Source organism: Scyliorhinus canicula, chromosome 18 (assembly GCF_902713615.1).
Source record: "Scyliorhinus canicula chromosome 18, sScyCan1.1, whole genome shotgun sequence".
Classification (NCBI taxonomy): domain Eukaryota; kingdom Metazoa; phylum Chordata; class Chondrichthyes; order Carcharhiniformes; family Scyliorhinidae; genus Scyliorhinus; species Scyliorhinus canicula.
The window spans coordinates 109,248,897-109,266,312 of NC_052163.1; the positions used below are offsets into that span (position 1 = coordinate 109,248,897).

The 17,416-nt window shown below is 42.9% G+C and overlaps 1 protein-coding gene across 4 annotated transcripts in view; it reads left to right on the forward strand.

Moving 5' to 3' along the window:
• ap3d1 (adaptor related protein complex 3 subunit delta 1) overlaps positions 1-17,416 on the forward strand; it is a 104,074-nt gene that overhangs the window by 11,513 nt on the left and 75,145 nt on the right. For 2 of the 4 annotated variants that reach the window (XM_038778250.1, XM_038778251.1), the window contains exons 2-3: positions 948-1,013; positions 14,628-14,723. In XM_038778250.1, the coding sequence (XP_038634178.1) occupies positions 948-1,013; positions 14,628-14,723 (162 nt within the window). The remainder of the gene's footprint in view (positions 1-947; positions 1,014-14,627; positions 14,724-17,416) is intronic. The other 2 variants (XM_038778252.1, XM_038778253.1) reach the window with 1 other exon arrangement.

Here is a 17,416-nt window from a genome sequence, read left to right on the forward strand (position 1 = left end):
GTGTCATTGATTACTTTTCTGCCTTACCCTAGATCTGCTAATTTTCCAATAAAATGGGCTTTATAAACTGCCTTGGCTAAAGAAATCAATTTTCCTCCTAAAGGTATATTAAGAAAAGATAAGTGGCAGAATAATATGTCTGGGGAAAATCTTGTGACCTCATCTGAGAAAATTGGATTCCCGTCTGTTGGTATCACAGTTTACTTTGTATTGAATTTGACATTACAGTTGGTTGAATTCTTAAACTGCTAAGAATAACCTTGAATTTCTGAATACACTTTTATTTTTATTTTCATCATTGGACTAGTTAATTCATCTTAAATGTTGATGGGGGAAAACACAATTATTTTCTTAGAATTTATTCAAGATGTCAAGATAAAGACAATTTCCCAGCTATTTGTATTGGTAGATACCATCATTTCAGGCCTCCATCACACTACATTATACCTCTTTTGGAGGTATATATGAGGACAGATTTTTATCTCTGCTCCGTGACTCCTTGAAGGCATTATTACAACCAGAATCCTACCATTGGGGAATGGTTAGGGTTAACTGATACCCTGTTGCACTTGGCGCATTGGTTGCTCCATTATATAGACCACAGGTTTTTCAAACCATACAGAATCAGCACAAACTATGCTTCCAAAAGACAAAATTGGCGAAAAACCCAAGCAAAATTGCTACCAATATGGGATAAAAACAGAAAATGCTGTGAAAGTCGGGTCTGGCAGCATCTGTGGAGAAATACGTAATGTTTCAAATCCAATACAACCTGTCTTCAGAACTGCAAACACTGGGTGCCAAAGAGGAGTCATATTGGACTCAAATTAACTATTTTTCTCCTCATAACTGCTGCCAGACCTGCCATGTCGTTCTAGTATTTTTACTTCAGATTGCCAGTGTCCACAGTATTTTGCTTTCATTTTTATGCTGTCCATGTGGATTAGTCTTTTTACGGGGCTGTGAGGTGGAGCCTTTTTACCTGGCGAGGAGAAAACGAATCAACGATACAGGCAAGATTTAACTATTATTTTGGCATTTGGTGTTGAGGGAATTTGTATGTCTTATATTATGTTGAAGAAAAAATATAATTTGCCTTGTCATAACTTTGTTGTCTTGGAGAGAATAAAAGCCAAATGTTCGGTTCTCAAATTTGCAACATAAAATGAGGTTAATTTGTGAAAACCTGTTGCAAGTCTTTCTCCTTATACCTTGCCCAATATTTTTGAATTTTGGAATTGTAAACTGAATCAGTTGGCTGGTTTGTCAATAACTAAAGAAATTATTTAAAAATAGGACCCTGACAAAATAAGACTTGGGAAAAGTTGTGCAACTACATTTTAATTCAATAATTAATTTAATACATTTGTATTGTTTAATTTTTCAGTAATCTTTTTTCAAATTGGCATGAGGTATTAAAAGTGGAATTTCAGTAGCGTGAAAAAAGCCCCATTTTAGGTGTCCCTTGTGTAGCTTAGATAATGTTTGTTGAAAATAAGGAAAATTCAAGATTCAGCGGAGGCCTTGAATACTCTCTTTGAATTTTGTTTAGTCCATCAATTCTTCAGGGCAATATTTTTGGGTGTCAGAATGTAAAAACACTGCTAGTACATGTAGGTAGAACAAATGAATATCATTGTGTCCATAATTAGGTTAAAAGATCCATTCGTAAATCTTCAATCAGTGTCTTCATTTTCTTCCCGCTGTGTTCTTATTGAAATGCTGCCACTGAGTGCTTGTTTAAGTTTCTCCAAGAATAAAATTTAGATGTTTGAGTACATTGCAGTAATCCAGTTTGAGCACTGGGGTTTACACAGCAATAAATAACAAGCAGCTAGTTTAATCTTCCAGGATATTTGGCTCTTCTGCATGGTGAATTATCTAAATATTCACTTTGCTACATTGTAGGTCAAGAAATATTCTCGACTTCTGTACATTGTTGTGTTGGTATTGTTTTAAGAAACTTGGGTTATCTAAATCATCCAAATCAAGTCTCCCAACTGGAGACACCTCTTTTTGGTTGGCTGCCGAATACGTTGGTTTGTTCCGCACCTGTCAGTGCTTCCTGAATCCGATATCTCTCCCACCCTCCACCCAACTAGGCATGTGGAGTGTCTAGAATTATATATTCTCATTGCACATATATCTGCAAGTATTACAAAATTTGTAGTCTTTAGTCTTTGGCAAACAAGTTCTGTAACACAGTTAATTATATGTTGAATTTTGAGGTTAATTATATTGTCATTGTTTGAGTTGTAGCTAATGTCTGAAATGTGACCTACCTTCCATTTGGTGGCTCATCATGGGTGGCTCACAGTATGTCTCTGAATTTCACAAGGGTTTAAATGCCATGGTTACGCCTCCCATGCAATTGCAACTTGAGCTCTTCTGTTGTCTTGGCTCGTGCTAATGTTACTGTAGTATCAAATTCCTTTCACAGCGATAGTTATGAGAGATTTGAAATAAAATTGTAGTTTAAGTTTGAAAGTGGCCTCTTGTTTGACCATCCACCAACATAAATGAAAACTCCATAAAACAAATCTCCAGAAAACAGGAAATTAAAGCTTATTTTACTTGACTGGCTTAGAAGGAGCCAACATTGGGTCACTTATCTTCAGGATTTTTGCAATGCTGCTTATGTTTTGTGGTTTGATATGATGAGCAGTTCTGGATTCAAACGTTATGCACAAGCTAAATTCTTGAAACTTTAGGATACCCCACTGTGTGTAGCTTGAGTGTGCAGAGACCATGTTTTTAAAGCTTAATTGTGATTTATTTTCTCTTGAAATGTTGTTAAAATATTTGGCTGGAGTAATCGGTTTCATTTCTAAGGCACAAGTTTAGATATTTGCCTTCAGGGGAACGGGGTGTCAAAATTGTTCGCATATAACAAACAATTCAACTTGTATAATTTGACTAAATTGATCATAGCCATAAGGTGGTGGAAATCTAACACTTACAATGGAAAAGATCATCAAAATGCTGCACTGGATGCAGACAGGTACTTGGAAGTGCTGGCGTATCAAGTTTCAGGTGTCACAACTTGTAACAGGGTGGGTGCACTTTGTGCTGCTGTTGCAGGATAGGTGTGCAGCTAGAGTTTGCAAGAGAATGCAAAAATTGTTTTAGCCGAGAGTGCTTAACAGCTGATTATTGCTACTGAAACAAATTCTGCCCAGTCAAGAACGCGAAAGGGAAGGGGTATTTGTGAAGCTTCAGTAGCTCCCCAAGACCCAGAATTGGAAGGATGCATAGTAACCTAGGAAATCGGTGCAGGAGCATCTATCTTGATGCCATTTTCCTGCACAACCCCATATGCCCTGATATCTTTAATATCCAAGCATGTCCATCTCTGTTTTGAACATACTCAATGATTGAGCCTCCACAGCCCCAACCAATCAAGGAGAAACAAGCTCCCTGCATCTGCCCTGTTTGGTGACTGAGGGAGTGCTGAGCTTATGGCATTTGAGTGCTACAGTGAGAGTTTGGTGACTGAGGGAATTAGGCGAGGAGGGAGTAAGGTGCTCCTTACATTTCATTTCCTATATTTATCAAAGAGCTTATCAGGAGTTTAGAGTACAGCTGACTGGAAGCAGAGTCGGAGGGCGGAGGTCCAGTTGGTCCACGGGGCAGCTAATTCTGTAAAGTAAGAGGGGATTGAGGCTAGGGCAGTTGCATGCTCCTCCTGTAGGATGTGGGTGGTGAGGGAAACCACTGGTGTCCCCGCTGACTATACCTGCGGGAAGTGCACCCAACTCCAGCTCCTCAGAGACCGTGTTAAGGTACTGGAGCTGGATGAACTTCGGATCATCCGGGAGGCAGAGGGGGTTATAGAGAAGAGTTACAGGGAGGTAGCCACACCAAAGGTACTGGACAAGAGTAGCTGGGTTACAGTCAGGGGAAAGAAAACTAACAGGCAGACAGTGCAGGGATCCCTCGTGGCCGTTCCCCTTCAAAACAAGTATACCGTTTTGGATGCTGTAGGGGGGGATGACCTACCGGTGGAAGGCCCCAGCGGCCAGGTCTCTGGCACTGAGTCTGGCTCTGGGGCTCAGAAGGGAAGGTGGGAGCATAGAAAAGCAATAGTAATAGGAGATGCAATGGTTAGGGGAATAGATAGGAGATTCTGTGGTCGCGAGCGAGACTCCCAAAAGGTATGTTGCCTCCCGGGTGCCAGGGCCAGGGATGTCTCGGATCGTGTCTTCAGGATCCTGAAGGGGGAGGGTGAGCAGCCAGAAGTCGTGGTGCTCATTGGTACCAACGATGTAGGTAGGAAAAAGGGTGTGGAGGTAATAAACAAGTTTAGGGAGTTAGGCTGGAAGTTAAAGGCCAGGATAGACAGAGTTGTCATCTCTGGTTTGTTGCCGGTGCCACGTGATAGAGAGGCTAGGAATAGGGAGTGAGTGCAGTTGAACACGTGGCTGCAGGAATGGTGTAGGAGGGAGGGCTTCAGGTATTTGGATAATTGGAGCGCATTCTGGGGAAGGTGGGACCTGTACAAGCAGGACGGGTTGCATCTGAACCAGAGGGGCACCAATATCCTGGGGGGGAGGTTTTCTAGTACACTTCGGGAGGGTTTAAACTAATTTGGCAGGATCTGTAGTCCAACAACTAAGGAAGACAATCGTCAGGACGCCAAAGCACGTAGTGATGCAGTGGGGAAGGTAACAATGACAAAGGAGAGGACTTGCAGGCAAGGAGATGGGTTGAAGTGTGTATACTTTAATGCAAGAAGCATCAGGAATAAGGTGGGTGAACTTAAGGCATGGATCGGTACTTCGGACTACGATGTGGTGGCCATCACGGAAACTTGGATAGAAGAGGGGCAGAAATTGTTGTTGGAGGTCCCTGGTTATAGATGTTTCAACAAGATTAGGGAGGATGGTAAAAGAGGTGGGGGGGGGGGGGTGGCATTGTTAATTAGAGATAGTATAACAGCTGCAGAAAGGCAGTTCGAGGGGGATCTGCCTACTGAGGTAATATGGGTTGAAGTCAGAAATAGGAAAGGAGCAGTCACCTTGTTGGGAGTTTTCTATAGGCTCCCCAATAACAGCAGAGATGTGGAGGAACAGATTGGGAAACAGATTTTGGAAGGGTGTAGAAGTCACAGGGTAGTAGTCATGGGTGACTTCAACTTCCCAAACATTGAGTGGAAACTCTTTAGATCAAATAGTTTGGATGGGGGTAGTGTTTGTGCAGTGTGTCCAGGAAACTTTTCTAACACAGTATGTAGATTGTCCGACCAGAGGGGAGGCCATATTGGATTTAGAACTTGGTAATGAACCAGGGCAGGTGATAGATTTGTTAGTGGGGGAGCATTCTGGAGGTAGTGATCACAATTCTGTGACTTTCACTTTAATTATGGAGAGGGATAGGTGCATGCAACAGGGCAAGGTTTATAATTGGGGGAAGGGTAAATACAATGCTGTCAGACAAGAATTGAAGTGCAGAAGTTGGGAACATAGGCTGTCAGGGAAGGACACAAGTGAAATGTGGAACTTGTTCAAGGAACAGGTACTGCGTGTCTTTGATATGTATGTCCCTGTCAGGCAGGGAAGAGATGGTCGAGTGAGGGAACCATGGTTGACGAGAGGTTGAATGTCTTGTTAAGAGGAAGAAGGAGACTTTTGTAAGGCTGAAGAAACAAGGTTCAGACAGGGCGCTGGAGGGATACAGGATAGCCAGGAGGGAACTGAAGAAAGGGATTAGGAGAGCTAAGAGAGGGCATGAAAAATCTTTGGCGGGTAGGATCAAGGAAAACCCCAAGGCCTTTTACACATATGTGAGAAATATGAGAATGACTAGAGCGAGGGTAGGTCCGATTTAAGGACAGTAGCGGGAGATTGTGTATTGAGTCTGAAGAGATAGGAGAGGTCTTGAACAAGTATTTTTCTTCAGCATTTACAATCGAGAGGGGCCATATTGTTGGAGAAGACAGCGTGAAGCAGATTGATCAGCTTGAGGAAATACTTGTCAGGAAGGAAGATGTGTTGCGCGTTTTGAAAAACTTGAGGATAGACAAGTCCCCCGGGCCTGACGGGATATATCCAAGGATTCTATGGGAAGCAAGAAATGAAATTGCAGAGCCATTGGCAATGATCTTTTCGTCCTCGCTGTCAACAGGGGTGGTACCAGAGGATTGGAGAGTGGCGAATGTCGTGCCCCTGTTCAAAAAAGGGAATAGGGATAACCCTGGGAATTACAGGCCAGTTAGTCTTACTTCGGTGGTAGGTAAAGTAATGGAAAGGGTACTGAGGGATAGGATTTCTGAGCATCTGGAAAGGCATTGCTTGATTAGGGATAGTCAGCACGGATTTGTGAGGGGTAGGTCTTGCCTGACAAGTCTTATTGACTTCTTTGAGGAGGTGACCAAGCATGTGGATGAAGGTAAAGCAGTGGATGTAGTGTACATGGATTTTAGTAAGGCATTTGATAAGGTTCCCCATGGTAGGCTTATGCAGAAAGTAAGGAGGCATGGGATAGTGGGAAATTTGGCCAGTTGGATAACAAACTGGCTAACCGATAGAAGTCAGAGAGTGGTGGTGGATGGCAAATATTCAGCCTGGAGCCCAGTTATCAGTGGCGTACCGCAGGGATCAGTTCTGGGTCCTCTGCTGTTTGTGATTTTCATTAACGGCTTGGATGAAGGAGTTGAAGGGTGGGTCAGTAAATTTGCAGATGATGCGAAGATTGGTGGAGTTGTGGATAGTGAGGAGGGCTGTTGTCGGCTTCAAAGAGACATAGATAGAATGCAGAGCTGGGCTGAGAAGTGGCAGATGGAGTTTAACCCTGACAAGTGTGAGGTTGTCCATTTTGGAAGGACAAATATGAATGCGGAATACAGTGTTAATGGTAGGGTTCTTGGCAATGTGGAGGAGCAGAGAGATCTTGGGGTCTATGTTCATAGATCTTTGAAAGTTGCCATTCCAGTGGATAGAGCTGTGAAGAAGGCCTATGGTGTGCTAGCGTTCATTAGCAGAGGGATTGAATTTAAGAACCGTGAGATGATGATGCAGCTGTACAAAACCTTGGTCAGGCCACATTTGGAGTACTGTGTGCAGTCTGGTCACCTCATTTTAGGAAGGATGTGGAAGCTTTGGAAAAGGTGCAAAGGAGATTTACCAGGATGTTGCTTGGAATGGAGAGTAGGTCATACAAGGAAAGGTTGAGGGTGCTAGGCCTTTTCTCATTAGAACGGAGAAGGATGAGGGGCGACTTGATAGAGGTTTATAAGATGATTAGAGGAATAGATAGAGTAGACAGTCAGAGACTTTTTCCCGGGTGGAACACACCATTACAAGGGGACATAAATTTAAGATAAATGGTGGAAGATATAGAGGGGATGTCAGAGGTAGGTTCTTTACCCAGAGAGTAGTGGGGGCATGGAATGCACTACCTGTGGAAGTAGTTGAGTCGGAAAAGTTAGGGACCTTCAAGCGGCTATTGGATAGGTACATGGATTAGGGTAGAATAATGGAGTGTAGGTTAACTTCTTAAGGGCAGCACGGTAGCATTGTGGATAGCACAATTGCTTCACAGCTCCAGGGTCCCAAGTTCGATTTCGACTTGGGTCGCTGTCTGTGTGGAGTCTGCACATCCTCCCCGTGACTGCGTGGGTTTCCTCCGGGTACTCCGGTTTCCTCCCACAGTCCAAAGATGTGCAAGTTGGGTGGATTGGCCATGAAAAATTGTCCAAAATTCTATGATTAACCTAGGACAAAAGTTCGGCGCAACATCGTGGGCTGAAGGGCCTGTTCTGTGCTGTATTTCTCTATCTCTATCTATCTGCCCTGTTGAGCCTTGTAAGAACTTTGCATGCTTGAATGAGATCACCTCATCAAAGGTATGTCTGATAGGGTTTACATAAGTGTATTATAGAACATAGAACTGTACAGCACAGTACAGGCCCTTCGGCCCACATTGTTGTTCCAAACTAGTCTGCAACTAAGATCAAATCAACCTACTCCCAATCATTCTAGTGCACTCTATGTGCCTATCCAATAACAGCTTGAAAGTTCTTCAAGTGTCCGACTCCACTACCATAGCTGGTAGTGCGCTCCACATCACAACCACTGAGTAAAGAACCTACCTCTGACATCGCTCCTATATCTTCCACCATGAACCTTATAGTTATGCTCCCTTGTAACAGCTACATCCACCTGAGGACAAAGTCACTGAACGTCCACTCTATCTATACCTCTCATCATCTTATACACCTCAATTAAGACACCTCTCATCCTCCTTCGCTCCAATGAGAAAAGCCCTAGCTCCCTCAACCTTTCCTCCTAAGGCCCACCCACCAATCCAGGCAGCATCCTGGTAAATCTCCTTTGCACCCTTTCCAATGTATCCACATCCTTCCTGTAATGAGGTGACCAGAACTGCACACAGTACTCCAAATGTGGTCTAACCAAGGTCTTGTACAGTTGCAGCATAACTTCACGGCTCTTAAACCTGTGGTGGTTTACAGATAAAAAAGTTATAATGAGGCAAGATGATTTTGTGAAGGTCCCTTGGTTTGATTGGTCCAGAGATGATCGAAGTAGCGTTTAAATTTATGATAATGCTCTATGTAGGATAGAGACATTATCTGTTCCATATGTTGCATGATTATTTTGGATTAATTAACACCGCATCAAAGGACCCTGGTTGGAAAAATGAGACGTATTGGTACTGCTTGTCGTAGAATGTGCAAGGGCAGCACAAAATAATCTGTAAACTTGAACTTCACATTTAGTCGAAACTTGGCCAATCCTTCCAAAACATTCCTACTTGCTTGTATGAACGTGCCTAACTCCCATTTCCCACCCCCCACCCCCCTCCCTTTAAATGTATAACATTAATTTTGCTGGCAGCAATTCAACTGAATTGATCAACATCCTGGGGCTGAACTGGACCAGCTGGATACATACTGTGGCTGTAACTGGGAATTCTGCGGCAAGTAACTCACCACTTGATTCCCCCAAAGCCACAAGTCAGGACTGTGATGGAATGCACTCCATTTGCCTGGATGAGTGCAGGTCCAACAACAAAGAAACTTGACACCATCCAGGCAAAGCAACCCCGTTGATTGGAACCCAGCCCACCACCAAAGCACAGTGGCAGCCAAGGCTGCTTCGATTGCCCATTCCAAAGTCTTTACTTCCACCAGTTCAAAGGACAAAAGCAGCAGATGCATGAGAACACCACCAACTCCAAGCTCTGCGTCAAGCCACACACCACCCTACCGTAGAACTACATCACTGTTGCTGGGGCAAAATCCTTGAACTCTCTTCCTGACAGCGCTGTGAAATACACTTTTAAAACTGTGAAATGACGTCCAATAGATATCCTCGTGAGGCTAAAAAAAATACATGCAATAAAGGTGAGGTTCATTTTTAAAGTTATGGGGTGGTTCTCTATCTCTCTCTCCCTCCCTCTCTCTCATAAACAGGCTTTTAAAAAAAAAAAGATTTAGCTCTTGCTAAAGCTCTGAGGCTCTGAGTCTGAGGCTCACATCTGAGTTGTGCAGTAGCCTCATGTATTTGTATAAATGTGGTTCGTATCCTATTCATAGATGGGACCCCAGAGCCATTTTTTGCCATCTTTAAAAACTAATGGATCAGAATCAGCGATCTTCCAAGTAGTTTTAAAAAAAAATTTAAAACACCGGTATCTGTGGAGTCGAGCCATTCAGGATCCTGGGCTCCCATCCTGCTTTCCTAAAATCGTCCCCAACCACTGACAACCTGTTTTGCTCACATCTTTTGAGGCTGCTGGGATCCGTTGAACTGCCTCTGGATGTCCACATGCCATCTCCAGCCATTAAAATGGTCTGTCATTGCACTGGCAGTTGAAGTGCAAACTTAATTTGCTACAGGCTGCCCAAATTGAATATTTTCAAGCTCAAAATGATATTCATGGTGACTCTTAGAAATTTTGATTCCACACTAAATGGTGCCTGGGATCAATGTAATTGTCTTCACTTCTGTAAATGGGCACCATAAACTTGAGAATGAATCACCTGATATCTAGCTAATGGATAATAAAAACAGAAAATACTGGAAAATCTCAGACCTGGCAGCATCTGTGGAGCGAGAAGCAGAGTTAATGTTTCAAGTTTGTTTAACGTCAGAGCTAAAGATGGGGTTGAGAACCATCATTCGAACTTGAACCAAAAAAACAATGTGTGTCCTAGATGCTGTGATTTTTAGCATGAGGCTATGTAAATTTATGTCCTCTTTCTAAGTGAGATTGATGAGCACTCTTGACATGAGGCCAATTGTGACCCAAGAAATTGATTTAATTTACATCTAGGTTAGAAATGCGCAGAATGGTTTTCAGTGAATTTCTATTAATTCCAAATGTTCTTCATAAATGCAAATATATTAAGAACAGGATTCTGCCGTTTGATATTTACTTGCCAATTCGGAGGTGGTGGTGTAATAATGTCACTGGACCAGTAATCCAGAGACTCAGCGAAATGCCGTGGGCAGTTAGTGAAATTTAAATTCAATTTTAAAGTCCGGAATTAAGTTTAATGATTGTGAAACCATTGTTGTTTGTTGTAAAAACCCAGCTGGTTCACAAGTACCCTTTAGGGAAGGAAATCTGCCACCCTTACTTGGTCTAGCCTACATGTGACTCCAGATCCACAGCAATGTGGTTGACTGTTAACTGCCCTCTGAAATGTCCTAGCTAGACACTCAGTGCAAAGGCAATTAGGGATGTGCAATAAATGCTGACCCAGCCAGCGCTGTCCACATCCCATGAATGAATAGAAAAAAGACTTCATGTCTTACCATTTTAGTCTTGAACTGATCAGGTATGGGATACACAATTCTAGTATGGCTGGGCCTACTCCCATCCGATTTATTCCACGCACCCCTTAAAGTGGCTCTCGCTTTTGCACCTCCTATCCCCATTACCATTCAACCTTATAGAGTAACATAAAATAAGACTAAACTAATCATCTCCATTATAATGACTCTGAATTCTTGCCACAGTCCACTATCCCCAAAATGTTTGGTGCTCCTCAGTGATTCTGCTGAGTGTCTCGTTTTCCATACATCATTTACATCTGACAGTTTAACAAGTTAGTCAATGGGTGTGGCATCAGATGGGTAAATCATTATATTCAAAAACGTATGGCCCTCCACTTTGAAGACTGAATGTGTTACACACCGTAATTCTCAATATGAGGGGTTGGCTTGCTGTATGATTAGTTTTAATCCAGTCCATGAGTTCTATTCCTTGACTGGTTGCCTATAAACTTCTAACTGCCTTTATTATTTTCATCTTGCTCACAAATTTATGTATGTAAAGCTAATGTACAATTTGTGGTTATTGTCACAATGCAATGGTTTGGGCTTTCCATTGGCACTAAATTTTGGGTTGGGGAAATCGAGTCTTGGGGCTCAAACAGGCAGTGGATTGGCCCAGAGTCTAGATTCAGGTAACATTTCCATTATAGCTGCAGCGTTGATGCAAAGCATCAAAAAATGCACCTTGAGTTGAGGTTAAAAATTTTGATGTGGACACATCAACTAACTCTGATACAATCTGTTGCTTGTCGAGCAATATTTACTTTTGGATGTGTACTAAAATCAGGTTAAGCTTTCAAACTAAAAGTATGTACCTTAGCCCAAATAGTCAGGATTGACTGCGCAAGAAATTCATTGGACAGGAGTCCCCCCCCCCCCCCCCCCCCAAACCGGCGGAGCGGGCTGCACCGGTGCCGAGGAGTGGCGTGAACTACTCCAGCGTCGGGCCGCCCGGAATATTCCGCACCTTCAGGGGCAAGACCGGCACCAGTGGGGTTGGCACCGTGTCAACCGGCGTTAAAGGGCCTCTGCCGGCTGGCGCGAGTTGGCACATGCGCGGGTGCACCAGCATGTACTGGTGCCATCCCAGTGCATGCGCAGGGGGGGGGTTCTTCTCTGCGCCGGTCATGGCGGACCCCCCCCCCCCCCCCCCCCCCCCCCCCCCCCCCCCCCCCTCGAGGACCCCGCAGGCCGCCCGCAGAGCTAGGTCCCGACGGTACGGACTTGGTTTGATTTACGCTGGTGGGACCGGACAAAGATGGGCGGCCACTCGGCGCATTGCGGAGCGGAGATTTGAGGGGGGGGGGGCGGGCTGCCAATGGCCCCCGACAGGCGCGACGCGCTTCCCGCTCCCGCCGAAAATTTTGTTTATATCATATGAAAACTCTTCTGGAACCTTTCGGTTTAATTGTATTGTGGAGCAATTTACACATGCAGAAAGTAAAAATAAGCTGAAAATCTAATTGCTTCAGGATTTGCTGTAAATGTTCTCAATATAAAGCATGATTTGCTTGTCACAAGTAATTCCCTTTATTTCTCCTTGAATTTTCAAGAAATAAGCACATATTGCTATATAAATGCAAATTATTATTTTAGATATATTTGCAATTCTATGTTCCAAAGAACATAGCTAGATCCGACGGGGAAAAAATCTATTTGAAATTGATATACTTTGGGTAATGCTTCTGTATATATACAAATGGTGGCGGGGAAGGAGACAGCACACTAGCTCAAATGTGAATTGTCCCTTTAATCTTAGAATATTGACATAATTTTCAGTGCGCTTCATCTAACGTTCTTCATATAAAGCTATTCCTGGAAATGATTTATTATCCCCATTGCATTCTAAAAGGCTTTTTTAAAAACTTGGTGAGTCATCTTGTGCAAGAGCTAATTTAAACGTAGTATGTAGCAGTAATGGAGTCATAGAAGGCTTATATTTTCACCATGCATGAAGGGTCCTCAACAGTAACAGTGGATTGAGGAAACTGATAGTACAGTTGGCAAAAGACCAATGGGGAGGGTCAGGTGCCCTTTTTTGACCAAGCAACTACTAAGTAAAATTTGAATTGTGTAAACTTGTTAATAAAATGTAATTAAAAGGTGATTCACCCACTACATAACATTTTCCCAGCTATGAAATTAGCCTGTGTTGTGACAGTGGTGTTGGATCTGGAATGTGAGCTGCAAAATTTGAGTAATCATGGATTGCTCTTTAACTGTTGTATCTCAGGTGGACAATAGCAACAATTTGTGTTTAATGCTTTGAACAGTGTCCCAGATGTTTTGATGAGCATTATGAACAAATTTGAATGTCAAGGCTCATGAAGCGATACAATGGCAAATGGTTGAAAGCTTAGTCAAAGAGGTAGATTTTATGGAACATCTTAAAGGAGGAAAGAGAACCTAGATGTGTTGGGAGGAAAATCATGCACTTCAGGCCTAGGCCACCAATGAAGAAGCAAATAAAATAGAGGCTCATGAGACCAGAATTAGACCAATATCTTGCTGGGTTGTGAGGGGTTGGTAAGGCTGGAGGAGATTAAAGGAATAGAGGGGTGAGGTCATAGAAGCACTTGAAAATATGAGTTCTCACTTGATTGGATGCCATTATAGATCAGTAAGCACAGGATGATGAGTGAATGAGACTCCGTATGAGAAAGAACATGGGCAGCAGAGTTTTGGATGAATTCGACTTGATGAAGGGTAAAATGTGGGCAGCCTGCCAGGAGTGCCTTGGAGTAATCAAGCCGAGGTAAGAAGGTCGTGGATGAGAGTTTAAGCAACAAATGGACTGAGGCAGGGACAGAGTTAGGCAATGTTACAACGGTGTTAAGAGGAAATCTTAGTGATTGTGGGGATAAGTGGTCAGAAGCTCATCTCTGAGACAAGTATGACGCCAAGGCCCCCCACAACAGTCTAAATGTGATCCTATTTCAAGTTCTCTCTGCTTTGACAGTCATCCAGACTCAACATTAGCTCCCTTCTCTACAGATGTCCAGTATTCTCCTCTTGTTTCAGATTCCAGCATCGGCAGTAATTTGCTTTTATCTTGGCGAACAGTCTGGTTCAGCCCCAGACTGTTGGCAGGAAGAGGAATTGAATCAGTTGCTAAGGAGTGGAGTTTATAGCAGGGATTGAAGACGGTGGATTCAGTCTTCACAGTGTTTAGTAGGAGGAGAATTCTGCTCATCCAGTTCAGGATGTCAGATGAACAGTCTGATAGTTAGTGACAGTGGAAGAACTGGATCTCATTGCCGAAAATAAATTTCACTGGCAGATGACCTTAAGAGTATGGTTAAGCATTTATGGCAGTGACTCCAGTAACCAGTGGCTGTCATATAATGTCAGTTATTTCTCCATGTTTTTCCTTTTTGTCGTGTTTTTTCAGATTCCCTGTTAGTTTGATCTCCTGTCCCTTTTCTGGGGAGGCAGTTGGTTGTGCACTGTAGCTGGGTCAAAATCCTGCAACTCCCTCCCTAATAACACTGTGGGTGTACCTGCAATACATGACTGCAACAGTTCAAGAAGGCAGCTCACCACCACGATCTGAAGGGAAGTTAAGGGTGGGTAATGAATGCTGGCCTAGCCAGCGAAGCCCAAATCCCAAGAATGATTTTTTTTTAAAAAAACTTGGTGTTATCCAAGCAGTATTGGATGGGTTTTGTCGCTTGATGTTGGTTGGTGCAAATACGTGATTTTATAATCGGCGCACTTAAAATAATTACAACTGGTAGTTTTCCCAGTTAATTTTCAAAATACTGTCCGTTGAGCAGATAAATAAAGCTCTTAATGTTGTTGCTGATATTTCTTGATTGTTTTCAGGCCAAGTATATTTCACAGTGTATCGATGAAATAAAACAGGAGCTGAAGCAGGATAATATTGCAGTCAAGGCCAATGCAGTCATCAAACTTGCATATGTAAGTATATTATCATATTTGAGAAATGTCCTACTTAAATAAAATTAGATAAAGTGTGCTGAAAGTGAGCCAGAATTGATAAAAGATCTTAAAGTAAGGGAACACTTAGGAAGCAGTGATCATAATATGGTAGAATTCAGTCTGCAATTTGAAAGAAGGAAGGTAGAATCAGATGTAAAGGTTTTACAGTTAAATAAAGGTAATTACAGGCGCATGAGGGAGGAACTGACGAAAATCGACTGGAAGCAGAGCCTAGTGGGAAAGACAGTAGAACAGCAATGGCAGGAGTTTCTGGGAGTAATTGAGGACACAGTGCAGAGGTTCATCCCAAAGAAAAGAAAGGTTATCAGAGGGAGGATTAGGCAGCCATGGCTGACAAAGGAAGTCAGGGAATGCATCAAGGCAAAAGAGAGAGCCTATAATGTGGCAAAGAGTAGTGGGAAGTCAGAAGATTGGGAAGGCTACAAAAACAAACACAGGATAACAAAGAGAGAAATAAGGAAGGAGAGGATCAAATATGAAGGTAGGCTAGCCAGTAACATTAGGAATGATAGTAAAAGTTTCTTTAAATACATTAAAAACAAACGGGAGGCAAAAGTAGACATTGGGCCGCTCCAAAATGACGCTGGTAATCTAGTGATGGGAGACAAGGAAATAGCTGAGGAACTTAATAAGTACTTTGCGTCAGTCTTCACAGTAGAAGACATGAGTAATATCCCAACAATTCAGGAAAGTCAGGGGGCAGAGTTGAATATGGTTGCCATCACGAAGGAGAAAGTGCTAGAGAAACTAAAAGGTCTGAAAATTGATAAATCTCCGGGCCCAGATGGGCTACATCCTAGAGTTCTAAAGGAGATAGCTGAAGAAATAGTGGAGGCATTAGTTATGATCTTTTCAAAAGTCACTGGAATCAGGGAAGTCCCAGAGGATTGGAAAATCGCTGTTGTAACCCCCCTGTTCAAGAAGGGAACAAGAAAAAAGATGGAAAATTATAGGCCAATTAGCCTAACCTCGGTTGTTGGTAAAATTCTAGAATCCATCGTTAAGGATGAGATTTCTAAATTCTTGGAAGTGCAGGGTCGGATTAGGACAAGTCAGCATGGATTTAGTAAGGGGAGGTCGTGCCTGACAAACCTGTTAGAGTTCTTTGAAGAGATAACAAATAGGTTAGACCAAGGAGAGCCAATGAATGTTATCTATCTTGACTTCCAAAAGGCCTTTGACAAGGTGCCTCACGGGAGACTGCTGAGTAAAATAAGGGCCCATGGTATTCGAGGCAAGGTACTAACATGGATTGACGATTGGCTGTCAGACAGAAGGCAGAGAGTTGGGATAAAAGGTTCTTTTTCGGAATGGCAACCGGTGACAAGTGGTGTCCCGCAGGGTTCAGTGTTGGGCCACAGCTGTTCTCTTTATATATTAACAATCTAGATGACGGGACTGGGGGCATTCTAGCCAAGTTTGCCGATGATACAAAGATAGGTGGAGGGGCAGGTAGTATTGAGGAGGTGGGGAGGCTGCAGAAAGATTTAGACAGTTTAGGAGAATGGTCCAAGAAGTGGCTGATGAAATTCAACGTGGGCAAGTGCGAGGTCTTGCACTTTGGAAAAAAGAATAGAGGCATGGACTATTTTCTAAACGGTGACAAAATTCATAATGCTAAAGTGCAAAGGGACTTGGGAGTCCTAGTCCAGGATTCTCTAAAGGTAAACTTGCAGGTTGAGTCCGTAATTAAGAAAGCAAATGTAATGTTGTCATTTATCTCAAGAGGCATGGAATATAAAAGCAGGGATGTACTTCTGAGGCTTTATAAAGCACTAGTTAGGCCCCATTTAGAATACTGTGAGCAATTTTGGGCCCCACACCTCAGGAAGGACATACTGGCACTGGAGCGGGTCCAGCGGAGATTCACACGGATGATCCCAGGAATGGTAGGCCTAACATACGATGAACGTCTGAGGATCGTGGGATTATATTCATTGGAGTTTAGGAGGTTGAGGGGAGATCTAATAGAAACTTACAAGATAATGAATGGCTTGGATAGGATGGACGTAGGGAAGTTGTTTCCATTAGCAGGGGAGACTAGGACGCGGGGGCACAGTCTTAGAATAAAAGGGAGTCACTTTAGAACAGAGATGAGGAGAAATTTCTTCAGCCAGAGAGTGGTAGGTCTGTGGAATTCATTGCCACAGAGGGCGGTGGAGGCCGGGACGTTGAGTGTCTTTAAGACAGAAATTGATAAATTCTTGATTTCTCGAGGAATTAAGGGCTATGGGGAGAGAGCGGGTAAATGGAGTTGAAATCAACCATGATTGAATGGTGGAGTGGACTCGATGGGCCGAATGGCCTTACTTCCGCTCCTATGTCTTATGGAAAGCGTGGCAATATATATTTGTTCAGTTAATGTACCGGAGTAAATGTCTTTTGGTAGTGACGTTGGTGTGCAACTTGTCGGATTATTATATCATAGTTATTTTTTGTTTTTCACATCCCTCAGTTATTATTCTGAAGGTGCAATTAACAAGAGCCACTAATAATTGAACTTGTTCTCTTAACCACAATCCCCCATTCGCCAAGTACTGAATATTACCAAAGCAGACCCTGTCATCATCTGTTTTCATGAAGGGTTGGGAATTTTGCTTTGCACCTTGTAGGTGTAATTTTAGCACAAGTGCGCCTTGGTCTAGATTTTA